At 41.3% G+C, this 27,609-nt stretch overlaps 1 protein-coding gene across 8 annotated transcripts in view; it reads left to right on the top strand.

Annotated features, from left to right (window-relative positions):
* HMG20A (high mobility group 20A) overlaps positions 1-24,929 on the top strand; it is a 58,243-nt gene extending 33,314 nt beyond the window's left edge. For all 8 annotated transcript variants that reach the window (XM_067534706.1, XM_067534702.1, XM_067534704.1 and 5 more), the window contains 6 exons: positions 2,597-2,729; positions 3,196-3,227; positions 15,554-15,629; positions 16,552-16,767; positions 17,394-17,538; positions 22,096-24,929. In XM_067534706.1, coding sequence (XP_067390807.1) covers positions 2,597-2,729; positions 3,196-3,227; positions 15,554-15,629; positions 16,552-16,767; positions 17,394-17,530 — 594 coding nt within the window. In that variant the 3' untranslated portion in view covers positions 17,531-17,538; positions 22,096-24,929. The remainder of the gene's footprint in view (positions 1-2,596; positions 2,730-3,195; positions 3,228-15,553; positions 15,630-16,551; positions 16,768-17,393; positions 17,539-22,095) is intronic.
* The last annotated feature ends 2,680 nt before the right edge of the window (positions 24,930-27,609 follow it).

The following is a 27,609-nucleotide window of genomic DNA, read 5'->3' as shown; positions in this document are numbered from 1 at the left end:
TTCAAGTTCTGCTAGCCATGTAAAGAAAGTGTAGCTCTGTAAGTTGGGCTAATGAGTGTTTCGTTAATTATTTTGGTCTGTATACAAATCTGTCCCAGGAATGAGAATTTGTTTTGTTTTGTTTTCAACCAGAATATGGTGTGTCTCTTTATCAGTGCTGCCTGGGCCTTCTGCCCTGCACCTGATATATGAATAAAGGCAATGGCCAGCTTGGTTCTGATTTTTTACCTCCTTCCTCTGAAGCAGATACCAGCATTACTACTGAATTTGGACTATTCACAGTTGATTTCTAGTTGGAGAGTATGGTGCAGCAGTAGCTTCACCGTAGTTAAGGTTGCATGAGAGAGTTCAATTTAACAGAAGCTTTAAACCTTTATTTTTTTAAAATCTCATTGAAATGACAAAAACATAAAATATAAATTTTGACTACTATTTTAATTTTTCATGGTGTTTTGATGAAAAATGAAATGATTAAAAGAAAATAAGAGCTCAAAAATCACTCCTTTTGGCATTTTTAAAACTAATTGTCTGTTTTTTCTTTGTTCCCTTATTACAAGAAATCTAAAACACTCTGTCCTTTTTCCACATTGTTGTCCCTCGTGTAGATTCCTAGAATATCAGTTACACATTGGTAGTGTTTGTCTGTACAGTATTTTATCGCATTTTAATCATAATAGAAAATGTGCGTCAAGGTCAGCCTGCTGAATTTGATGTCAAATCTGCTGCAGCATTATTGCTGTCACTCATTTCTGGGGGGACAGGGGGACAGATACTCCCTTTACAAATAACCCTGTAACCTAAGGAAAGTCCTCTGAACTGGGAAAGAAAGGACCAGGAATTCAAAACTTTCCTCTTCTAACTGCTGTTTGAATTGCTATGGAATTCACTGGACTAACCTTATTATTGAGTAAGGTACTGAAGCCCAACCTAGAAGACAGTTAGGGAAGGACTGCTGAAGACTTTTCCCCTCCTTCCCCCACCACCCCAGTCCCATTTTTTAAAATAAGTTAGCAGATTGCTTATGTAAGTTCATTCCAGGCCCAAGTCTCTAACATGACAAACTTTCAGTGTGACTAAACTAGGTTTTGAGTCTCCTATCTCTAAGTACTATAAGCCCCACTCCTCTTCCAGAATCAGGAATCAAATCCTGAATTCCTGATCACCAATATTCACTGCTGACTAGTGAGTACTTGTGTAACCCACTGGGAAAGCATGTTTCAAGTCCCCCTCCAGTGGCTGGTCTGCAAAGGGACAAGCAATTACTCCTGTCACTCAAGTGACAAGGGTCTTAGCTATGGACCTTTCTCCCCAAATCAGGGGACCTAGGTACTGAGATGCACCAAAGCTGTATAAAAATAACTAGAAAACTGTCAAACAAAAACGGCATTAGTGGTAGTTAAGGTTGCAGCAGGACACACGCCATCCACCCAAAACCATAAAAGCATGGCTATAAGAAGGTTAAGGGGTAAGACTTGTGCATTCCTTTCCACCTTCATATTGCCTACAACATTATCAATAATGCATTTCAATGCTCCATAAAGCTTTCAGATGTAGTATGTACTCCAGCTTCATCAAACTTGCAAAACCTTAACAATGATCTTAGCAGTGTTAAGACAAAATAATGTCCCAAATGCCTGGGAAGTGTGATAGTCGGATGTACTGATCTGTTTGTATAATGGATATAAAAGCATATGAGGTCATTGTTAAGGTTTTGCCTGAGTAATATGAATAGGTTTGCATAGTACTGCATGACATAAACTTGTATGGGGAAAAACCTTAAGCATATTATACTGAAACATGATAAGAAGGAAGGGAGCTTTTTAGTGAAAGGGTTCCTTTAATTCCAGTATTGTGTTATGGCTATTCTTTAAGTGGTTTGCAGTCCAGCAGTTTCCTCATATTATTCGAAAGCTCCCTGCGTTAAGCAGATGTATAAAAATGCTTCAGGCAAGATTTCTTAAAAAATAGATTGAAATATCACTTAAGGCTTAAACTGACAGACCCCTCCTAGTTCTATTCTTTCTTTAAACTGTTCTCTCATAGTAGCTACATCTGTCTGCCCTATCAGATGAGAGGACAAGACATTGTGAGGTTGCAGCATGATAGTGGCCTTTCTCCTAAGGGTCTGAAGGTGAGAAAACACAGTACTCTGTTCCAGAAAGATTGACACACCTTAGCAACAATCTGAGCCCCTAAGGGTGATCCCCAACTAGAGCTTCCTGTTCAACAGCACGTAGTACTGGTCTCAAACATCCAGTTCATAAATATTTTGTGACTATGTGAAGATAGCACTTGGCTGGTAGCAAGTCACCTCAGCATCTAAGTAAACTATCTCAATCAGTTTAGTTGAGAAGTAAGTTCAATAGGATGATGATTTGGATAAAATATATTACTATTCTGGAGTGCTTCTCTTTCTTTTTTTTTATCCTTTCTTGCCTTTGTTATCCTTTTTCAGATCTCCATATTCTGAACCCCTTATGCATTTTCACTCATTTTTCTCCACTTCTTTCCTTTTTATCCAGGTAAGATGATCACCAATTCACCTGTATGATTATTTGTTTTTTTTCCTGAAGTTCTCTGTTTTTTCTTGTTGCAGCACTATCTTGATGAAGCAGATAGAGATAAGGAACGTTACATGCGGGAACTGGAGCAGTATCAGAAGACCGAGGCCTATAAAGTCTTTAGCAGGAAAGCACAGGACAGGCAGAAAGGCAAATCACACCGACAAGGTATTAAACCATAACAAAAATAATGCCTAACAAGTATTGTGAAAACACTAGGCACACTCGGAAGACAGGGTCTGAACTAGTATGGCAATTCATATGTTCACCAACAGACTGTTAGAGTAATAAAATATCCCAGGCATGCAGTCAACTAGCAGGTATCAAAACTATTTAATAAAACCTGTGACTGTTATGCTATTTAGAACATACTCCTCTGTGTTTATCTAGATGTGTGTGTGTATGCGCATGCATGGTGTGTGCATGCGTGCAGAGTAATTAGGTTTATGTAGACACTACAGTGCCTTGTGATGGGTGCAATAGAAAAACCTAACGTAGATAGAGGTAGTATGTGCTTAAGGCCCTTCTAGGATAACTACACAGATTGTATAGCTGTGCTTTTGGGTTGTACAGCTAACTTTCGCCTTCAGTTCTGTTTCACTCCAATATCATCGTGTCATTTTGTTTGTTTCAGATGGAGCACGACAGACTGCCCATGACCATGAGGTAAATACCTTGCTCCCTCCTCCACACCTGGAGTCAGAGCCACAGCTGGTGAAAACTGCCATTGAAGTCAGTGAAGTTATGACAGTTTACACCAGCTTAGGATCTGCTCCCAGATACAGATTTATGTGAATTTTTCTCATCCTTTCTATACAGTTGTTTTTTGGTTTCTTTTGGGATCATGTGCATGGAAGATTCCTATGGCTACAGAATCAAAAGTTAATAGCAATTGAGTGTAATTTATGTGCTGTTTTTGGTGCTTTTTGCTAAATTGGAAGCAATGCCATGCAGCTATAAGTAATCTGAAACAAAGTGGAAATGGAGTTCAGGACTTTTGTAGGTGTGATTTGCATTGCAAAACTTACACCTGTGATTTGGAACCTCAGAACAAATTCTCAGTGCATGTCAGAATAATGATGCCTTTTATGTACTTGTAATTCAACTTCAGGTGAAAATTTTGGAGACAGAAAAGTCTGCAAATAGGAAACTGTTCTTTTGAAGATTTGGCATGTAATATCTAGGAAATTCTTATGGCCAGCTTGAGACATACACCAATCATGCACAGATAAGTAGCACCACTAGGTTATTGTTCCAATGCTGCAGCAAGAGGTATCCTCTGTGGTTTCTTCCAGGGTAAGGGAAGGGAATGACCAAGTTGTGGTGAGACCTGTTGTAACACCTCTTAGCATGCCAAGTAAGTGAAAAGTAATGAAAAATGCTGCCTCGCTGTAACAAGACTCTAGATTCCCTGATGTAAAACAGACACACAGCTTTCTGTGTCCTGGTTTACAAAAGTTATCCCCCTTTCTGAAGAGCTGTAATTTTCAATCTTTTAATAACAAGGGCCATTTTACCTAGGGTGCCAGACCAGGTGCTTCCTTCACAGTCACCAAACTGCAGCAAGTAAATAGGAAAAAAACACGCAGATGGATCATCCCCTTTGCTGTATGTGTAAGAAACTTTCCTGCCAGTGCTCTTTCTCTGTGAGCTCCCAGCCAGCCCCCTTTTCAGGGAAAGTCATCAGGTTATGTACCCATTGATGGGGTTTATTGGAAGGATGACCAAGATGGCCACTTGCCAAGCCATTACATCTTCTTAATTTCTGCTACCCCTGTCTACTTTAAGGGTAATAAATTTCATTTCCAGGACGCAGCTTTGGTAGGATGCTTTCAACTCGGATGTGTTCTCCCACTGAACCCCAAAGCCAAGTATTCCCTTTCAGACAAACTTTTAGAAATATATGGACAAGATTTCTAACGTGAAGTGCCTAAATCTGTGCACCACTTGGGGGCAGACTTTTTATTAATAACCCCCCACAAAGCACATTAACTTTGCCCTAGTCAATAATATAATACTTGTACAAAACACACAACAAATGTAAGTTTTAAAACCATTTACATAAAATATGGCAATGTCCATTTAACTTAGGTTACATAAATGTACTGTTTAACAGCAGTATACACATGACAAGTCACTTTAAAAATTCAAACAGGCTTAATTCTTCTTCTTCAGTTTATGTAGATATGTGTGTACTGAAATATCTGAATGTGTATTGAAATATCATCGTGGTATCTAAATGCACTTATAAAGGAGAGTTGCCTTCCTGCACAACCCTAAGGAGTTCTTATGCTCCATCCAAGCAGGGACTGCTCAAATAGAGTTAGGAACTCTACAGGGTAGGCACCCTGTTTTGAAAGCCTCCTTTGCTCTCTCCTTCAGGAATTTCTACTTTTTTATATTTGTGAAACTTTGTACACATGTTATCTAATAATCCACAAAACACCTGTCTAAAGGTAGGTCTACAATTTCGGTGGTGTGCAGAATACAGGCACGGGTATAAATAGCAGTGTGGATAATGAGGCACTGCTTAGGTGAGTAGATTACAGATGTGCCAGAACCGTGGAGTGTTTACCCTACAGGGCTGTCTGCACACAAGCAGTGCCTCCCATATATACACTGCTATGTTTAGCAGTATAGTATCCCTCTGTCTCCCCGCTGCCAGAGCCTTTCACTGTGGCATGTGTACTTGACACGCCATTGCAAGTGTAGACAAGGCTTAAGGTAGGTAAATAGTATAATTGCCATTTACAGAGGAGGAAACTGACACAGAGCAGTTAAGTGACCTGTCCAAGATTGCACAGCAAATCATCATTAGATTTATGATCTGAGGAGCTCCTATTCTCTTTCCACAAGTCACCATTGCTTGCTGTTGTGGTAGTTCTATGACCATCAGACAGGATCGGCTAAAATATCCCTTGCATAAATTTGGGAGCCCATCTAACTAGGTCAAGAAATTTCTTCCTCAGTGGTAATAGTTTGCTACCATAAACAATGTTGATATCACTTTAGCTTTTAAACACACTGCATCTGCATAGCAATGACCTTCAAAAGATGTAGCAAAAGACAAAACTTAAAGTAAATTTGAATTAATCACAATAAAATATATAGAATACTCTTCACATAAATCCCATATTAATACATTTTTAAGTGGAATCTATTGTACGTGATGAATAGTGACTGCTATGAACTTTATTCTTGGTTTAAAATAACTGAGATTTTGTGTTTATATTCTCGGTATTTCACACTAATCAAAAGTGACCTTACAAATCTTGAATTAACAAGACTTTCCACAGTGTTATTTTCCCTTCCCTTACCACACTGCACTGTTTGTATGGCCTATCATGTCACACTTATTTGCTCCTGTTTTCTTCTGCCCACAAGTGCCTCTCTTTTCTCTGTTTTTTTTCTCTGTGTGTTCTTCTATTTCCCTGCTCTTCTGTTCCACCTTTTCTGAAATTGTTGGAACCAGAGTAAGCCCAGCTTCATGCAGCTGATTAGAAAAACATGCCTCCTTACTGACGGGGCTTCCATGAAGTGACCAATCCTCTTTAAGAAGAGGAAGGCCTGCCTGATTATGTCTCTAATGTACAGAGTACAGTCCAGGGCAAAGGGCCTGACAGAGCATAACAGAAACTGTAGACCCAATTGGAGTAGTCATTATAATGCAGAACACTTGAGAGGTATGTGTTTGATAGTTACAACCCATGATCATAGCAGGAAAGATATAATTAAAAAAGACCTCTCTTCTCCCTTCTTTCTTTCTTCCCCACATACCCTCAGTCCTCTGTCCCTATTAAGAAGTGTGTCCCTATTCAAGTTCAGTGCATCTCTGAAGCCCCTAACACCAACCCCAGTTTAACAGCCTAATGAATAATTTTCCAGCCTGACATTCTGGAAATGTCTCCATCTCATTTAAGGACAAAGAGAGAAACAATAAATTTTCTGTTTCTTTTTTTAATTTATGAGAAATGAGATAATGACACTCAGCCTGAACAAATTAGGCCTTTTCAATGAAGGGGTAATCAAATCCTTATGATTTTAATCCCCTGAGCAAGTCTCATAGTGGCTTAAGTATATCTGAGCCCCCGAGAGGATCCTTTACATGCTGGGTAATGTACTTGGTAATGGAAGAGTGCTGATGGGTTTTCATTACCACTCTTCCGTTAAGTAGAATTTCTCTGTTGCCTTTCAGAGACTGAGCAATTTCACCTAATTGCTTTAATGTTTTTTATTTTGTACCTGAAGAATCTCTATCCTGGGGCAGCATATATAATGTCTGTAATACCCTCTCCTCTGCCCTTCAGTCTGTAGGAGCCATTACTGGTCCATGCCAGTGCCTCCTGCACACAGCCAGTAGTAGCAAGCATGAATTGCCTAGGCTGGTAGAAGAAAAAGCACTTAGAGGGCAAGCAGCATAATTGCCAGCGTTCCTTGGAGTGTGTTATTGCTGAGACCCTTGAGTTCTATGTGAAATTAATTTGTGGTTGTCTAGAGGGCGTTAAGATCAGATGAGTATGTAGCCAGGCTGGTTGCTGTACATGACTCCTCATTTTCTGAACACACATCCTGAGGTTTTGTTTTTTTTTCTGCAGTAACCTGCATCAGAATTTGGGCAGATAATAGTTGTGATAAAGGAAGCCATTGTGACATTACTGCGTCTCTTCAGCCCCTCAGAAAATCAGGAATCTTCCCTCCTAACCCCTTTTGTTCTCAGTCTTGAGTACAACCCACTTGGTTTGTAGCATGTGAGCGTTGTGCAGTGCTTTCTTGTTGAAACTAGGCCTTCCCAGCTGCAATTCTGCCAGGTTATGAAACTCTGCTTTACTTCCAAAAAAAACCCAAAAAAACCCCCAAAGTAAAAAACAAATAAACCAACTCTGACAGTTTACTCAGGTAAACACATGGAGGGTTTTTGAAGTTCCATCTCGCCAGGTCTATCTTGGCTGACTGCCAAATGGCACTCGCTTCACCCCACTCTAGCCCCTTTATGAGGCAGACACCAATATGAAACACTAAGCTTAGCTGCCAGAATTCCCTGATAGGCTGTTAACCACTTAGCTTTTCTGCTGGGTACCAAATCATGTTTGACATTTCATTTAAAGCCCAAGGTGTTCAAATATAAAAGACCGTAGCGGTGGAAGAAGCAGGAGAGAGGCATTTTATCTCAGGCTTTAAATATGGTTTTGAAGGAATGATTTCTTGATACGTTTTACCAGCCAAGATGTTTTAGAGGTTTGAGAACCTTCTACTGTCAGTAACAATTTCTATAATACTTATCTTTGTTTCTGTATTAAACAGCAGTTTGATTCTAATTGTCCCATTTTATCAAACATGAATGCTCTGTTGTTTCTTTGACATCATCAATATATACTTTGAAAGCAAAAATGTATTCTTACTGCTTTTGACTTGTAGAAATTGTGACTGAAGCATCACTAAAAATATGGACTTTAATCTGCTTTTTAGAAATCCCTGAAGGGAAAAAAGCCTTCATAATAACTCTTCAGGGTTAAATTTTGTCTGTCTTGGCCTTTTTCTTAAAAAAATAAAATAAAATCATCCAATTATATTACACCTTTTATCTCTGATGAGTCTAAAATGGCTTTCATGCTTAATAGATACATAAATCACAAACTGGGATGATTTCATTTACCACTGTGAAATGTGGTCATCTCTTGGGTAGGCTGTGACAGCTGTTTAACTGTACAGAGCAACACCACTACTCAACATTTCCAGAAAGAAAGTGAAGACTATCTTGTGCAAAAGAAACTGCAAGGGGATTTTAGAATGTAATTATCTGAGTTGAATTTAACCAGGGTATCAAGTTCTGATGTTGCTACACTTGTGAAAACTACTAGATGTTTGATCACAGGTGGTCATGTTCCTTGTTTTAATTCCAATTTTAAAAGATGACGGTCTCATTTGTTGTCTTGTACAATACCATGCACTAGACCTGAATGAATAATGGATTTTTTTGGTTTGTTGGCAGTTCCAAAAAATTAAAAACATTTGTTCTAGATTGAACCAAACCCAAAATTTGTTGAAATATTTGATGACTCGAAAACTCAAAAAAATTTCAAGTGGGAACAAAATGAAACATTTTTGTTTTGACCTGAAATGGAGGAGAAGGCAGCTTCCCTTATAACCTTTTACTCAGTGGTCAGTGCGCCTCCCTGGGATGTGGAGACCTGGGTTCAATTCCCCCCCTGCCTGATATGGGGAAGAGATTTGAAGTGTTCATTGTCATTATGAATGACTATGAATTGCCACTGTGTATGACAATGAATAGTCAGTGGGCCAGGGACAGAAAGCGAGAATAACTTTGCCTGGTAGTTTGGGCATTCACCTGGGATATAGAAGGGCCAAGTTCAATTCTCAGCTTCAGTTACTATTTATGTATAAACAGTGGAGCAGGTTCAACAGGACCGTGGTAAAGACCCATCCTAGAATATCCCATTGCCATGTGAAGAGGAGATCCAAGTTCAAATTCCTTCTCCACATTAGGCAGAGGGGGAATTGAACTCAGCCCTCTTGCATCAGTAATGAATGCCCTAACCACTGGACTAAAGGTTACAAGAGAGTCTGTTGCCACTGACACTACCTAGTTTCTGTTCTCTTTTTCACTTCTCCCCCATATTCCCACTAGAAAAACACCAGAATCCGGGGATATAATAACTAGCAGTTTGAAATTTGTACAAACACTGGCTAATCTGTTGACCCATCCATTTGTATACTCATACTCCATCTCCCAAGGTGCGGTAAGTCGTCATTACACACAATTAATTAACTAATAGGAGAGGGTGCAGTTACATACAATCACTCTGTCAAGTGAGCTCTTGGACCACAAAAGAGTGACTCCAGCAAATAGTGTTGCAAATAGTGTTCAGCTTGGTATTGTCTCCAGTTTCCCTCTTCTGCTCACAGACTTATGATCTCTCAATACTTCTATTCTGTGCACAGGTGGCACAGTAAAATTTACTGGAGTCCTAATCTTGTAACTATCAGCAGACAGCACTTTAGAGGTCAGGATTTTGTATGTTTTGTTTTGTTGCTCACTTGCCAGCAATGCAACCTCCAGCATATAAACTCATAACCCCTAATGCACATCTGATTAACAACAGTGTGTGTTTGAGGTGGTGGGATGGGAATTATGCCCCAGGTCATCATTCCTGCAGCAGTCCTGTAGCTCCTGAGCCCAGAGTCTCGGAGAGAACAATCAATGCCCTACTATATAATTGTGAATTTACAAACCTTGTGTCACACTGGCTAGATTTGGGGGCGGGGGAGCATTTATTATATTATTTAACATCAGTATGTCAAAATCATAATAATTCATGTGAGATATGCCATGTCAGGTACTGTTAGAAAGGCTATAATGTGCTAAATAAGACGACGATGATTATGTTCATGTGTTGTGTGTAATGGAAGTTATGGATATGTTTGATATATCTGTATTTCAAATTGTGCTGTGTCTGGGCCACACCCCAGACAGGATGGTGCAGTAATAGCCTGCTTAATGGCCCATTAAGAGATTCACAGGTGCCAGGGCCCAGGGGGAGAAGCCAGGGATATACCTGATGAGTCACCAGGACTTCCTCATGTGACTCTGGACTCCATTTTGTTCCTGTAAAATTCCACAAGCAGCATGGCAAAGAAAAGGACATAAAAGGCATCTGCCTGGGATCCATTTTGACTTCAGTCACCAATCTTCAGTCTGTCTTTCAGTCATCACCTACCTCTGGATCAACTCATTTCCTGAAGCTGTGAAACAAAGGACTGAAACCCATCCAGGTACTGGATGTATACCAGAGGGACTATGCAAGCCTGCAAATCCACAATTCTACTAGAAACCCGATATATATGGACTTTCAAATCATTTGTATGTATCTGATTGCTTTAATCCTTTAACGTTTCTCTTATAGTTTGTTTCTTTTTATAATAAACCTCACTAGTTTTATTTATTAAAGGATTGGTTGGCAGCGTGGTATTTTGGGTAAGATCTAAGTTTATATTGATCTGGTACTGTGGCTGACCCTTTGGGGTCAGGAGAAACCTTTTTGGTAAAGAGCATAGAGTTTAAATAACTGGTTTCTTTACTGGACCTAGTGTCTGATTGGGAGCCAGAGACTGAAATGCAGTAAAGGGGGCTGTGTATATCTTTATTTTGGCTTCTTGATAACTAGTGTGGGGAATCAGAAGCACTGTTTGTGGCTGGTTGGGAAGTCTGACTTCAGTGTCACCCACCAGTGTTGGGAGAATCTGCTGTCCTTTCACAGCCTGCCCTGACCTTGGCATTTTCAGGTGGCCACCCTAGGCACGGAAGGCTCACAGTGGCGTAGTCAGCAGGATCCACAGAACTAGAACGTTTGGGTTTTGGATCAGAACCTTATGCTATTCCAAATTTTAATATTTGATACTGAGAGTGTTAAAGATTAAAGTTAGTCAGGATGAGTGATTCACAAATAGATAAAGCAATGAAGCTGCAAGCCTTGAGAGAGAGACGGCGTCTTTGGTGTGAGAGAGAAATGGCTGAGATAGAAAGAGAAGAGGAGGCGAGAGCCCAGGAACTCAGAAGGCTGAAACTAGAAGCAGAGGCAAGAATTTCCAGACGTAAATGTGAAATCCAAACGATAGAAGAAATGACAGATCTGCGATTTCAGGAAAGACAAAGGATGGATGAACTGGAGGAGAGGGTTCATCAAAGGCGGATGGAAAAAGCCAGAATCCAACTCCAGATCCTGGAAAAGAAAAAAAGATCTGACCTCACCTGGAAGTCCAGCTTCTCTTAACAGCAATTGGGAGAGAATCTTTCCAGTTTATAGCAATTTTGATATGTTTGATACTGATATGGTAAATATATGTAACGAGGTTAATGTCACCCAGTCCCAGAGAGAGTCTAAATGTAAATCTTCTAGATTACCTGTAATCAACAAGGAATTGTGTGAAGGAGGAGTGCATGACTATAAGCAGTTGTCTGTGTCTAGCTAGGTGTACTGTGACAAGGAAGAGAGTGTCACTAGCCTTGGGATTGTGGAAAATAGTGGCTTGTCTGTTCAGAAAAGAAGTTTATCTACGGAGGGAGAAACTGTCTCCAAGTGCTTGTCTGTTGGGAGTGGCACTTTGCCTGTTGAGGAAGCCATCCTACTCTCTCAGGGTTTGTCTGTGAAGAGCCATGTGGGCTGGGAGAAGGGGGAAGAAACTTCAGAGTATTTGTCTGGTAAGAATAGCAGTTTATCTGCTGGGGCAGAGTTCGTCTCCAGTGTACTGTATGTGGAGCAGGCAGAAAGTACCTCTCCACTTATACTGATTAAGGATTTGTCAGTTGTACCAGAGGTGGTTTCAACTAAAACCCAGGAAGGAAGTGTTCCTAAGCCTGTGTCTGTTTGGGGTAATGACTTGCCCATGGAGGAAGCTACCCCAATCTCCAAAAGTTTGTCTGGGAACAGCCATGTGGGCTGGGACAAAGGGGAGGAAATTTCTAACTTTGTGACTATGAAGAATAGCAGTTTATCTGCTGAGGGAGAGCTTGTCTCCAATCTTCTGTCTGAGAAGCAGACAAAATGTGCCTCTCAGCTTATGCTAATTGAGGATGTGCCAGTTGCCTCAGAGTTGGTCCTGGACTTAACTGAAACAGAGAGAGAGTCTGTTAGGGCTCGGGAAAATGTTTCTTTAGAGCAACCCCTAGCTGAAAAGGGAAAGGACAATGTTTATGTGGAAAATGGGATGTTGCCTAAAACTGCTTCTGAAGGAATAAAACCTCTTGGTAGCTCTTGCAAGCAGTTTTCTGCAACTGAAGGGTGTGAAAGCGAATTGATTAAGTTAGCTCAGGATGAATCACTGCCTGTAGCAAGCAACAGTTTATATGTTGAGAGACATCATTCAGGTTTCTAACTGCCAAAGTTTTTCAAATGTGGATGGATTCACTGACTTTGTTTTAGAAAGGTCCAGTTTGCATACCTTGGAAAAGGTTCCAGATGGAGTGGAAATTATTAGGAAGCTTAAACAGCCCTGTGACCCAGTGGTTGTGCTTGATCAGTATAATGGGGAGACAATGATGTTGGAACATGACTGTCTCCAGGCTGCTAGCTCTGTAAGTGAACAGATGGTGTCTCAGTTTCAGAGGGAAGGTTGGGCAGCTGAAGCTACACAGCAGGACAGATGCGTAGTTGATCTCTTGGGAATGCAGAGGGTGGCAGGCAAACTCTCACCTCTGAATGCTTTGGATATATCTTGTAGTCTCTTAGTGAACTCAGGTACATCTGATGCTATGTGGAGTCAGAGATTGGTAATGGAAGAACATAAAAAATGTGTTTGAGATGCTAGTGAGAATGGTTGATATCTTTTTAAAACCAAGTCCAGATTTGAAATGGGTAACAGTTAAAAATTTGAAAACTAGTGAACTAGCTAGGTGTGTGGTAGTGGAAGTTACCTGCCTGACGGGGGAGAAAGATCTACCCATAGCTGTTAGCACAGAGGACACACAGGGCAAGATCACATAAGAGAAGCAGAGATTTTGCAACAAGAGCAGATCCAACCCATTATTGAACTAACTGAACCCTTACAAATGTTTGTAAAAGAAATTGAATAACATTGTTACCTCCATAGTGAACCGTACAAAGAAAAAGCCTGTTTTAACTAAACATTATTTTGCTGTTAATATTAGAGCCAATGTTAAATCTCATAATTAGTTTGTTAATAATGCCAAGAACTGTAAAAATGAACCATGTGAAAAATCTTTTGTGAAACCTTCAAACTTGTTAAAAGCTATGAAGATACAAAACTGAAAGGAAAAGGTCCTGTGATGCATGCAGCAGAGTCTAGGGACACCGCTTTCTGCATCAATTTTGCGTGGGGGGTATTACATTGGCTAGATTGGGGGGCCCTTGAGGTGTATTCAGGAGCTCTGATTACTCCCTTCTACACCAATCTCGCGTTGGGGGTGTCACGCTGGCTAGATTTGGGGGTGGGGGAGCATTTATTATATTATTTAACATCAGTATGTCAAAATCTTAATAATTCATGTGAGATATGCCATGTCAGGTACTGTTAGAAAGGCTATAATGTGCTAAATAAGACGATGATGATTATGTTCATGTGTTGTGTGTAATGGAAGTTATGGATATGTTTGATATATCTGTATTTCAAATTGTGCTGTGTCTGGGCCACACCCCAGACAGGATGGTGCAGTAATAGCCTGCTTAATGGCCCATTAAGAGATTCACAGGTGCCAGGGCCCAGGGGGAGAAGCCAGGGATATACCTGATGAGTCACCAGGACTTCCTCATGTGACTCTGGACTCCATTTTGTTCCTGTAAAATTCCACAAGCAGCATGGCAAAGAAAAGGACATAAAAGGCATCTGCCTGGGATCCATTTTGACTTCAGTCACCAATCTTCAGTCTGTCTTTCAGTCATCACCTACCTCTGGATCAACTCATCTCCTGAAGCTGTGAAACAAAGGACTGAAACCCATCAGGTACTGGATGTATACCAGAGGGACTATGCAAGCCTGCAAATCCATAATTCTACTAGAAACCTGATATATATGGACTTTCAAATCATTTGTATGTATCTGATTGCTTTAATCCTTTAACATTTCTCTTATAATTTGTTTGTTTCTTTTTATAATAAACCTTACTAGTTTTATTTACTAAAGGATTGGTTGGCAGCGTGGTATTTTGGGTAAGATCTAAGCTTATATTGATCTGGTACTGTGGCTGACCCTTTGGGGTCAGGAGAAACCTTTTTGGTAAAGAGCATAGAGTTTAAATAACTGGTTTCTTTACTGGACCTAGTGTCTGATTGGGAGCCAGAGACTGAAATGCAGTAAAGGGGGCTATGTATATCTTTATTTTGGCTTCTTGATAACTAGTGTGGGGAATCAGAAGCATGTTTGTGGCTGGTTGGGAAGTCTGACTTCAGTGTCACCCACCAGTGTTGGGAGAATCTGCTGTCCTTTCACAGCCTGCCCTGACCTTGGCATTTTCAGGTGGCCACCCTAGGCACAGAAGGGTCACACCTTGCCCTTGCAGAGCTTGGCTTTGCAACATGCGAAGGATAGAAATCTTAATGACTGAAGTCATACCCTACAATGATGGAGATCTGCATGAGTTCCACTGTAATCAGGAACCAGGTAGAGTGCAAGGGAGCAGAAATTTGCACTTTAAAAAGCACACACAAACACCCTTCCCTTTGACTTTCTCTCTTCCCCCAGTAAATGAAAAACATCCTCACCTTTGCTAGTCATAAACAACATTTCCCTTTGGAAACTTGCACAAATTCTATACCATTGTGTCTGTCAGTTTTCAGCCATGACAAAAAACTGTCTGTATACTAGTCTGCTTGGCAAAGATATGACTCATTTAAAGTTTTGGGTAGCTCCTGTCTTTATTTCAGGGGCAGAATATGTCACCACTGCAACTTCTGCAATTCCTAATAGACAGAAACAAGGAACTTTGAGACCCACTGCAAAGTTCTTCCTTTTCTTTTCTCAGTTCCTTTCCTGGTTCTCTCACTAGTGACTGGATATCTTGGCACTGATGGTCAAAAACAGAGCTGTAAACCTTACCATAACTATCATTTACTTTATCTCCCAATTTGTCTTACTATAGAGTCTTGTTCTTGTATGGTAATTTGAAGAGGTGGATGAATTCATGAGAATAGCTATGAAAGTATTGAAATGTTGTGTTATGTGCAGTTTCATTAAGGCAAAATATTCTGGTGGCAAGTTATATGAAATATTTCGATCATTGAGTTGTATGTTTGTTAAACTCCCACCTCCCTTATACCTCTCAAATACCTTGTGGCTTTTTAGGGAATGGGAGTCCCTGTCATTTCCAGTTCAATGCTTGATTTGCCCAATAGCTTCTTTAGTGAAAGGGGCTGGCTGGAATCATCTCCACCTTCTTCTCATTTTCTTGATAAATCTGTCACTTCTTTTATTAACAGCTCAGAATTAGCAGTATTTAACTGTGTGTCATTTTCTATCTGCAGAAGGAAGCAGACATGAAGGAGAGGTCTGTTTTTGATATCCCAATCTTCACAGAAGAGTTCCTGAATCACAGTAAAGGTGAATTAAGCTCATGCAGTGTTTTTGCCAGCCCTGCCACAGGGATGTCAGCCTGGCTGAGATGAGAAGAAAGTGCTTTATGTGAAGAGTGAAGTCAGATTGCTCAGTGTGTTAGTGAGGTTACTGTATCTCTTAGGGTTATAATGGATGAGCAGACAGCTACTCCAGGCCTACCCTTTTCCAACAGGATTCTCTGTGGAGAATGGTACTGGTGTACAAGCTAGGCGAGCTCATATAGATGCTATTTTCCCAGTCTTTCCTAGCTGGAGTTGCTGTGTTAGAATGAGGAGATATTTGAGATAGTTGAGCAGATGATGTGGGCTAGTTAGCAATATTTTAATTCATAGCCACACGAGTTAGAGAAGGGAAGTATCCTTTGGAAACTTATCCATGATCCCAGCAAAAATTGTTCTACAATATATTTTCCATTGCTGTAGGGTTTGATTTTATATTTCTAGATTTGTATGTCCCAAGTGACGGGGTTTCTGCTGGTTCCTTTGGGAGATTATTCCATACTCTAATAGATTTTAACTTCAGGCACCTAAAATGTACACCTTGCTAATACTTGTAGTCAGTTGCTGGTCTCTATCTCCCTTGTCACTATATTGCTGAGCTATAGTACGCTGAACATATTCACAGTAGTTTTTTCAATCTTCCTTCCTCAGTCAATCCCTCTGTTCATCTTTATTCCTCTGCTCTGAATTTACTCTAATTTGTAAGTATCTCTCTGCTTTAACCTGCTCAGAACTCTAGGCATCATCAACTCCCTGTTCTGTAGTGTGATGATTCTTCATATGTAGTCAAAAACAGCACTGTTTTTATTCTCAGTTGAGCGGGCATCCCTGAATATTGTGCTTCACCATCCACCGCTCTATTGAAAGTATTCCTACATTAGTTCATACCTTTTTGGGCCTATTCACAGCACGGGAAGCTGAGCTGCGCCAGCTGCGTAAATCCAACATGGAGTTTGAGGAGAGGAACGCTGCCCTGCAGAAACATGTGGAGAGTATGCGGACTGCTGTGGAGAAGCTGGAGGTGGATGTGATCCAAGAGCGCAGTCGGAACACAGTGCTGCAACAGCATCTGGAGACATTACGGCAAGCACTCACCAGCAGCTTTGCCGGAGTTCCACTACCAGGTAATCCCTCTTTCTTTATGGGGCTTCTCTACCACTTTTTAAGAACAATGTCTATTAGTCGTATGTCACTGGTTCCAGTGAGTTTACTGTCCATGGCCTATTTTAGTAATTCTAGTCTGCAGGTCTGTTTCTAAGCCTTTCCTATATTGGAAGTTGGAGCCTGACAATGGATGCAGGGTGAGGGTTAGAGTTAATGCTACTGTCTCCTAGTTTTGTAACTTTTTAACACAGTTGCTCTCTGTATTGAGGGTTTTCTCTTCTCTATTTTGTGGGTGGAGGCTTTTGGTCCTAGAGTGTCTTCTATGGGCAAGGAACGGTATTGCTCTGAACCCCTGCCATATGATCACTTTGGTCCTGATCCTCACAGGTATTTAGACTCCTAAATTCCACTAAAATCAATGGAAGTTAGAAAACCTAAACACCTTTGTGTTTCTGGGCCTTTGTTGGTAAAAGTTTATGCTTTATTTCAGTTACATGTCTTTTGGGTTGACCATTTTTCCACTGTGTTCCGTATGTTTCCGCCTTGGAGCAAACCCTCCTTAGAATGGTAATGTTTGGAACTGCTGTAGTTATCTAAATGTTCTGTGGCTTGTTTTTGGTTTTTTTTCGTACTATATTTACTGTAGGCAGTGGGGAGACCCCCACCATGGACACCATTGATTCGTACATGAACAGACTGCACAGTATTATTCTGGCTAATCCACAGGAGAATGAGAATCTCATAGCCATGGTCCGAGAGGTTGTAAACCGGCTTGATCGCTAGTGACTTGGGTAAGCACCCCTTTGCTCAGGCTGGTTTTCTTACCAGCACTTACACCACATCCATTGCACCAAGCCTGGAAATAAATGGAGGAGATTTACAAAGGCACAAAAGGCAGTGAGATGCTTAACCATTTTCAATGGAAGTTGGACATTTTTACTTCAATTTATGGCTTTGATAATCTCCTCCCTGATTCATAAGGCAGACATAAGTGCTTGGTATGTCACAGGATTGTTCAACATCTTGGTTGATGTGTCAGATAAATAATAAGACTGCCAAAGTCTGGAGTAGAATAGAGAAGGAGGAACATTCCTTTGCATGCAAGACATACTGACTAGTGGTACTGTGGTGGGTGATAATGGTGAAGAAGATTTATCTGTTGAGCATGATGAATCTGAAGAATTCTTCAGTAAGTATTTGCTAGTTCTGATAGTCATTGAGAAATCCTGTTATCACCACAAGGTTATTCACCAGTTAATCCCAATTCCTAAAGTTAATACAGCCTCCTGTTTTGCTATGGACACTTAGCAAGTCTGTAGAGACTGTCAAATTGGTTACGTGTTGAGTTCTTCTGGACCTGAAGATATACGGGTAAATTAAGCACAGATCTAACCGGGTCAGGCCACACATAGCATTTGTTGAGGTTTAATGATCAGACAGGTGGTTCATCCTTAGAATATGCATATAGTACTTCAGAAATCAGGATTCTGCAAATTTTACTTTGCTGCCCACCAGCTAGAAAAGCCTTAATGAGAGACTTGATGAATAGCAATCAAACAAACCAATTCAACTTTTGCACCATACTACGCCTTCCTATGCTGTATACATACCAGTGTACTTCGTCTGGCAGCAACAGGATTCTAAGGTTGCAATTTGGATCTGAATATCCTGGGCTATCTCTTGCGTACTCTTTTTGCTGTAAGTATACTGGCCTGGATTTTTTTTGGCATATGTACAGTACATCCCAGCATAATCCATGCTGTAAATAGCATGTATAAAAGCAACTTAAATTCTGACAGTGTGTTATGAGACAGGATCCGTCTGCAAATATGAAGACGAGTCTTCATCCTTCCTGGTCATGACCTTTTTATGATATTGCACAGTGCAGTTAATTACATGTTCCCCATTACAGCATGGCTTAAGCTAAAAGATCATTGTCCTTCCAGTGGGTAGCCAGATGGAACGGACTATAGTTCTAAAAGACGACTTAGCTCCCAGAAGAATAAAGAAGTGGCATTACTGCTGCTATTTATGAAAGGGAACAGCTTGTGGAGCGAGGTCTGGGATTTTCAGTAGCTCATCAGTCTTCTAATTTTCGCACACTGTTTTCAATTAGCACTCTTGTAAGATCAAAAAAAGAGAATTGGGGAATGGAGGGGGATAGGAGAGCCTGTGACAAAATAGAATAACTGGTAAACTGGTCTCCCATCAGCCAGGTGTTGGAAGGGCACCCCAGTCCTTGAGAGAGATGTGTTCTCTTTAAAGAACCAAAACCCATCTCAAGGCTACTAAAATCTAAGCAGTGTCTGCTATATGCTTTGCGTCCCAGTTGTCATGAGAAGCCTCAGAAGATTCTTATTTGCTGGGAGTCACTGTCATTTTTTGTGGTTTAAAAATGTAAATATTTTGTTCTTGGAAAAATTGTATTCAGCTTTGAGCAGTTTGGAAAAAATGTTTTTGCTTCAGAATTCCTCCTTCCCAATTATGGCTAAAAAGATAACCCATCCCCAGAAAAACAATAGATGTGGCAATTAAAAAAATGTAATAAATAATGGCCTGGCTTCATTATACAAATGTATACAGACAACTGGGTCTGATGTTCCAAGCACTCACGGTGCAATTAATTATCCTGACATGCACTTGGCACTGTCACATCCAGTGGCAGAAGCTTGTGAAGGAAATGGGGGTAGGGAAGGGGTAGGTGTTTGTGTAAGTGAGTTCACACTTAGGACAAGATAGGACTTGTAAACAAAAGCAAGAACCTTAAGACTAGGAAGAGAAGGTGAGAGAACTGAGTAAGAGTTGCCATGTAGTAAATATCATTGATAGATTTCAGCACCAACGTCCCTTTGTTAGTCTGAATATACAGTATATGTATGCTTCCAAAAGAATGTGCATCAGGCAAATAGTTTGCTGGATGTTCAGAGGCACATTTAAAATAAAGCTGATGATCAGAAACCTATTTGCTTTAAAGTTACGGTATTCTTCAAAAATACTGTACTCACAGAGCTAAGCTGATTTCTAATGGCTAAAGTACCTAATAAATGACTGCATTACACAGTACTGAAGAACAGAAACACCAGACAGAATATTAAAATACAGAGGTACACTTTCTGTATACAGAAATATTGTTGCAGTGCCCTCTGGCATCCAGTTACCTCCTTTAGCGCCAATCTCCTTGCGGCTTTTGATGGACATGCCTGGGTTTTCTGGATCCTGCCTCTCACTCAGCAGGGTGTAATTTCTTTATTTTCTTTCCATGTGAATTTATTTTGCAGTGCCTCCAACCCCCTCACTCCTTTTTGGCAGGGTCATCAGGGCCTAGGAGGAAAATTCTGACCACAGGGTAACCCCCACTTCATTGTCAGATAGTTGGAGACTTCCAAGAAATAACACAAACACATACAATATATTCAACACAGTAATTATATTAAACAAGAGATAAGTATAACAGAACAGGGTAAGACACTATTCTCATGGTCACCGGTGCCAACACTGATAATACCTGTGAATTTCCAAAGTCACATGACCTGATATAGCAAATGTAAAAATTAGCGTCACATTAATATTCGTACTTTGTAGGGGCCCCTGATGACCTGTGATCATAATATCTTCTGTGCAGCAGTTAGCAACTTGACTGACTCGGTTCAGTACAGCCCAAAAGGCTCACACGTGGGATAAAGTGATAAATCTCTCCACAGGTTTATAGGCAGCAGGTAATAAAATCCCCAAACCCTTACCCCCTGGCTTGAGGACACAGTTCAGGGAATCTCCTGGACAATCTGCCTGACTAGCTAACTAAAGGACAGTGCACTCACAACTCTGTGACTGATCCTCAGGTTCAGAGCTGACTCTGGACTCCTCAGTCACTGCAGAGGGCCTGATGATCACTGCTATCAGGCATCCCCTTTGTGCAGGAGTCAGGTTGCTTCTGGTCCCAGGCTTTTCCCTCACCACCGAGGGGTGCAGGGCTCAAGGTGCAGGTTACAAAACTATACTAAAAACCCAAACTTTAGTCTCCTACCCTGGTGCTCAGCTACACTCACGGCAGGCAGCAGCCCTGGACTAGCAGCCAGAGCAGAGCTTGTCATGTGAGGCCTGATCTACCCTTACTGCGAAATTCGGTGGCAGTCAACAGTTGATACACAAGCTGCGTAGAGTAGCTTGCATATCTCCTGTCAACTTCCTAAATTCTAATGAACGCAGCATCCCCACTACACTGCGCCAATGGGAAATGGCCTCCCGTCAACGCAGCGTTACTCTTTTTCCGGGGGTGGATTTATGAAGTCCATTTCTGGATCGATTGAGTAGGTCACCACTTCCGCTCAATCAATCCCGAAAAATTTTGTTGCCATCAATGAAGACTTACTCTGATTTTCCCTAGGGACCTAGAGGACTAATTTAGCCTGGCTGTGGGGTAGTTTTCCCAACAAAACTCTCTAAACTGGGAGTCACATTTTGAAGAGAGAAAGGCCCAAGCTGAGGGATGTTGCTTCTAGATCCCCAGGGGCCAGTTTTCAGGGGGCACCCTACATGCAGGCTTGGGACTCACCAGTTCCCCACACAGTCAGTCCTGCCCTTTCTGGCTGGCTCCAAACTGGCTTCTCCTTTCTCCAGAGCTCCCAGGAGAGGGCATCTTATTTTCTATTCATCAGGCTAGCTCTGCATCCTGGGCTTTCACTTGTCAATCATTTGAGTCTGCCCCCTCCTCCAAGCAGGCAGCCTGCTATACTCCTTCAAGCCAATAGGGCCCCATCCTTCTACATAGTGGCTCTTCTTTCTCCCTCTGGGTTGCCTAGCAGACTCTGAGTCTGCCCTTGGTGTCCCCTTTCTCCCAGGGACAGTGTGCTGTTCCCTGAGTTACAGGCACAGAAAGCCCCAGGAGCCAAGGGGGTTACATTCTATTTATTTATTTGGGTAGGGCCTGGGGACCAACCAAGATGGGGCCCCTTAGTGTGGGTATTGTACAGACGCTGAATAGTTGACAGTCCCTGCCGCAAAGATACATACATATATGGGGAAAATAGTTTCTTATTTGAAAACACATTGTTTGGGCTGAAACATGGATTCAAAGGTATAAAATTATTACTCTCCTCTTAGCAGGTTTTCCATTTTCAGAGGTTATTCTGAGCTGACTCCCTGATAACTCTTATAAAGAATCATATTCTGGTTTCTCATCGGAAAGTTGTCCAAACATCTTGACATGCTTCTTTCTCTGTAGGCTTGCCAACTGTCTACTGTACTTTAATATGGTGCCTTAAATTAACTGTCAAATAATCTTCACAAAGTCCTGTGTCATCTTGACAGATTGATCTAAATGTCAACATTTATATTTGTTTCATCTGCAGGTCTCCTGGCCCAGGGATGTCTTACAAAAGTGCTTTCAGCCAGTGAGGAATGAGAAGCGATGGTGGAAACAAATTGGAGGTGGGAGGCAGGACTTCAGGATTTGTCCTGGTCCCTGCCTACACAGCTTGGCTATGGGGCAAACTGTTCAGTGCATTAAAAGCTCCTATGAAGCCACAGGCGCCACCCACTAAATGTTTGAACTGTCCTCTGTGTAAAGCTTTCAGAGCATTGACTACCATGCAATCATCAGTTTTCCATCATTTCACTTGTGGGAGGATACCCACACACTCTGTAGACTGGACGGCACTGGAGGTGAATCTACTTCTAGTCTGTATAGTGGAGGCAGCCTTCCTGTTGTGATAATAGAGCTTTGAAATGTTATGTTGCTTTGTATCTCTTCACATCCTTTCTGCAGGGTTTCCTTCTCCCCTTCCAGTTCTCCTTTTTGTCCTTTTCCTGTTAGCTGATGTTTGCTACATTGTATAACAACACTTGTATTCTTTGCTATGACAAACACAGCCTTCCGTACTGCACCATCCTGCCCTGCCTGCTGTGTCTTCGATGCAGGGTTCTCTCTTTTGTGGTAGGCTGCATCTCCTAAAACATGAGGTGCCTTCCTGCTGGTATTGGCTGTGGCTGGTGCTTCATGACTGAGCTGCACTGAAGGAAGGGCTCTCTCTTTCCAAGCACCTCTGCTGCACGTACACAGTGTACTGCTTCTCAGCCAGAGTCTGCTGTTCCTATCTATTGAAAATGTTTGGTGAAGCATTTTACTGCTGAAAAGGTCAGTGGTAATCAAGAGAGAAAGTGAAAGGCTTGCTCCTCTCAGCCAGCAGGAAAAGTGCAAAACTTTATTTTAGACTAAAACAAAACCCACAGCCTTTTTGTCCTCTGATAAGTTGCTTTGTCTAATGTGGTGTGAGCTGAAGTCTACTTGAGTGAATGATATTATATTCCAAGTCATCTCTCCAATACAAAGGGGAATGGGCAGGGGAATTACATTTCCCCTGTCCTTCTGCTGTTGTAGCGCTAGGAAACCATTTGTATAAAAAGAGCCTGCAGTGAAGTGTAACAGCAGAGAGCAGCTTTAGCAGAGATGAGCAAATTGCGGCACACAGAATTTCGCAGTGCAGCCTATGGCTACTCTCACCTTTAATACAAAAGTGCAGTTTATGGAGACTACCACTTCCAGCATGTGAGGCTTCAGCTTGAGCTGAGTGGTCTTTCACTCATGGCAAGTGTAACTTTTTGTATGCTGAGATCTATGGTTTCTCTGAGCTGCACCTCACCTCCTTGTCAAAGATGAAGACATCTGTTTGCACCAGCTTATGCAAATTATTTGCAGCTCTTGGGCTCCTGTCAAATTATTAGTTCAGGCTTCAGTTGAGCACTTCTTGGATACCTATGGGCTTTATTATGATGTTCAACCATGCTCTCTGTTCTACATGCCACCTTCCTACTCCGCCTTCAGAAAATCTTGAGGTTTTTCCTGTTATGAACTGGGAATGCTTTTATTACCTTTCCATGCTGATGCAAGCAAGATCAGTTTCACGGATCTGCAGTGTAAGCATCTGCCCAATTTTGTATTTGATGATTAAAAAGTAGTTTCTCCTTTTCCACTCTTCAGTGCATGCTACACAGCTTTCACTCCTGCCTGAAGCCACCTCCAAGTCAAAGCCCCCTATGACAGGGGCTCACTCACCCCTTGTCTCACAGCTGCTACCTTGACTGCAGCCAAACAGGAAGGATTTGTGTGTAAGCTTGAGTCTTCCTTCAGGGAGGGACTCATTTTTGTCGTCTCTCTCATCATTTTTCAGTAATTCATCCACAAGAACTACAGCTTGGTGCATTGACTTTCTTTTTCCTTAACATTGGCAAGACCAGCTGATATTAGCATGAACTAGTTATGAATTCTGTAATGAACAAGGGATTGGAGGAGGACATCCTATAGATAAATAGCATCTCAGGAAAAAGCACCCCTCCTCCCCCTTATTAGTGATAGTGGCAATTGACTGTTGTAATGAAGTGGGAGTAGCCTAAGTGTAGTCCACAGCCAAAAGCTGGGCCCCCAGAGTTCTAACAAGTCAGTGGTATCTCTTATCTTTAATACAGAGTTACACTGAGAGAGACCAGAGGCCTCAGCATGTGATGCGAGGGCTTGATCCACTTGGAGGCACTATGGTGTCCATATTTAAGGTGTGACTGGCTGCAAGCTGTCCTGTTTTACACAAATAAGATGCAGCCATCAGCTCCTGGAATGTTGCCAACACATCTCTCTGTTAGGCAAAGCATGTCTGTTCGATAGGAGATTCAAGAGGATACTTACTGTTAGCTGCATACTGACTGACAAATCTTTCCCTTCTCCCCAAAATAGAGGAAGAGAGATGCAATTATGTGGCTCATTTTGAAGCAGCTGGAATGGGGGAGAGGAGGAGGTTGGTTTGGATTCTTGCTCTCCAGCAATATTACAGATGATGTTTTGTCTCATTAAGAAGCTTCATATCTGCACTGATTTACCCAATGAAAAATGGATTTTGCCTTTTCAGTGTTTTTTGAGTGTCACTTCAGTTTACATTTTTCCATGTGTTGGCTGACAAAAAAAATTAAGTGGGTGATGATGGGAGGAGCAGGGTAAGACATTTTCTTCACTGTGAAAAATGTTAACAAAAATATATTAAAATCCAGTCCATTTCCTGGATTCATGTGTTTGGAATTGTTGAAATGCCAAGTTTTCTGTACAAGTGTTTTTGTAATTAAACTTTTAGACTTTCTTTGTTTAAGAAGATGATATGCTTGCTTGACATTTGCTTCATTAAAACTGTTCAACATTGAATCCATTCTGATTCAGTTTTAACTGAATGTTAATGAGAGAAATCTTACCATCATTGCCTTCTTATCTGAGAGACTTTATCAACTCCACATTAATCACCAAAACTCTTAGGCAATCCCCATTGGCAGTGTGTTCATTTCCCCAGTTCTCATTCAAATGGTGGGTTCACTGTTTGAGGTTTCTGTTTGTATTTTAGAACAACATGGTGGGTTGTAATTTGTTTTTATGTGACGGTGATGCTCGGAGCAGAATGGGGAGAAAGAGTAAAGACTGAGCAGTCTATCAGACAGTCGTAGAACTAATGGTAGCTCCCCATGCTCTGCAGCTCAAGTGTATTAGTTGTGTGTGAAGGGGCCCTTGTACTGAAAGGAGAGAAGGGTGCATAGCTGCCTTCTTTCAAGTGTAGCTCCCCTTTGCGCCTGAAGAAAGTGACAACTGTTGAAAACCGCATGAAGACCATTAGAATTTATGCATTGTTAATAGGGCAAGCCATAGGCAAAGATGGTCCATCATCCCTCCTGCCAGTCAGCTGAGCAGGTCCTCCATTTCTTTCTTTTCTTTCACACCCTCCCGCCCCATTTTTCTCTCTTCCTTTGATTTCTCCCACCATTTCTTTCCCTGTCCCTTTTCTTGGTCACCTTCCATCTTATCTTACCCCTGATCTCTTCAGTTCTTTTTCCTTCCCTTTCCAGAACCTTCCATCTGTCTTCCATTCCTGCTCACTGGAATGGAGAATTTATCTTCTAGCCATCTTTTATCCTTATGCAACCCATATCTTGGGTATAGACTCCCACGGGGAGGAGTCTTCTGGCTGGATGTTTTTCTTCTGCACTGGAAGTACTTCCAAATCGTGGGGCTTTAGGCAGCCATCCATTTAGAATATTCCCATGGTCACATCTGATTATCATGATTGCCCAGTCTGAGTACTAGCTTTGTTTATACACAACTAAGTCCTTGGTTCCAGTACTCTTTCAGATATGAGGCTATATGTTCATTTGGCTGTGCATCAAACTTTGAATATTTGGTATCAAACATGCTGTAAGCCTTTAAGTTTCCAAAAGGGAGGGGATCCAGGGGATTCTTTATTGAAGGGCACCCACCAGCATTTTCCTGTCTAAACACTGGCAAGCACAGGAGTGGTGCACACCTGCAAAAGTAACAAAACAGCCACAAGAAGTGTATCACCAAAGGCAGGGGTCTGTTTCCCTTTCAGCCAGTGTTTCTAGCTCTGTGTCTGACGTCAGGCAGCAGGTGGTGGCCAATCATGCTTTCTCTAAAACAAACCATAATGCGTTTGTAATGTTTCCACTGGTTGTTTCTTCCTTTTCTTAATCCCTCTTTGCTGTGCAGCTGCTGGATTGGATCAGTGATTAATAATCCTTTAGGGGAGATGGGGGAGCTTGAGTTTTTGGAGGAAAAGCTCACAGCTCCTTCCTGTTCTGCAGGCAGTTTCCTATTAATAATGTAGATTAGATTTCAAGTGAGGGATTTTTTCACTTAGCAGGAGTTCAGCTGTATTCTTTGGGGCCTGGAACACATTCAGTCCAGTTAGAGTTAAAGGTTATCCTTCAGCTCTTCTGTAATGATCTCCCACTGAACAGTATCATTTTGTCTCTTCCTTCCTCATTGCTGAGAGCATTGAATATTTTGTCTTTTTAATCTTTGACATTTCCTAGTCAAATTCAGGAATTGCCCTGTTAATTGCAATAGCTGCAGAATTACTGGGTGCAAGTGGAGTTCACCACCTAGTATATACAGTCAGGTGTCTGCATCCACTAACTTTGTAAGAGAACTGATGTGGCATTGGCCAAGTCAGATCCTGAAACCAGTGTCCATGGACTAACACCTGGGGCTGGGCTCTTTAGTTAATGTAAGCACTGATGAGGGTTATGGCTGTGTAAAGATATGAAAAGATATGCTATCAGCAAGCAAAGGACTTGAAGCTTTTAAAATCTGGTGCTGTCACCAACTTGTTTGATTGATTGTGCTAGTCTCTACAGATCAGTTTATAACAATGTGAGTGTATTTATGTATATATGCCAAAGAAGATGTTGGAAGTTTGAATATTTATAGACAAATAATGGCAAGTAGATGCAGCTGGGATTTTGCTAAAGCACAACTTTAAAGGGAAGGCAAGAGGAAAAGGTGACTGCAACACAGGACAATGGAATGTTTACGCAAATATGTGGCTTCCTGTCCTAAACTCCTCAGCATTACTCTTAGGTGAAAAGTGGCTGAAAATGGTGTTGATGGCTGATTCCTCTGAACTGATGCTAATACAAGTTTGACCTCCATTTCAAGGCTGCACTGGCAGGGAAATAGCCTGAATGGTCATATAGTTTTTTTCCATCTCTAACTTCTGGTTCACTTTGATGCAGAGCCAAACACAACATCTGACTTTACCTGTAGCCAGAAGGGAGTGGTCCACCAGCTTTATAACTTTAGGAGTGACATTCTCATTATTAAATTCTCCAGATTTTATATGAATCTGCATCCTAAGAAGAAGATCTCAGTAGTGCAAAGGATCCAGTTTAGTCAATTACTTAATAATAATGAGGGGCTAAACTACTTGTTGAAGAGATTACAGTTTCTTGCTATGCAAGGAAAGGGTACCTCTGTTTGTAAATGGTGGTGTTTATAGGAAAGGCCCCTCAATTTTGGTTTTTATTATGTTTAAATTTTC

The sequence above is a fragment of the Emydura macquarii genome, unplaced genomic scaffold, assembly GCF_026122565.2.
Source record: "Emydura macquarii macquarii isolate MOO-44397 ecotype Brisbane River unplaced genomic scaffold, CSIRO-AGI_Emac_v2 contig_3451, whole genome shotgun sequence".
NCBI classification, from domain to species: Eukaryota; Metazoa; Chordata; order Testudines; family Chelidae; genus Emydura; species Emydura macquarii.
Note: the sequence above shows the minus strand (reverse complement) of the source record. Positions and strands in the feature narration are given on the sequence as shown.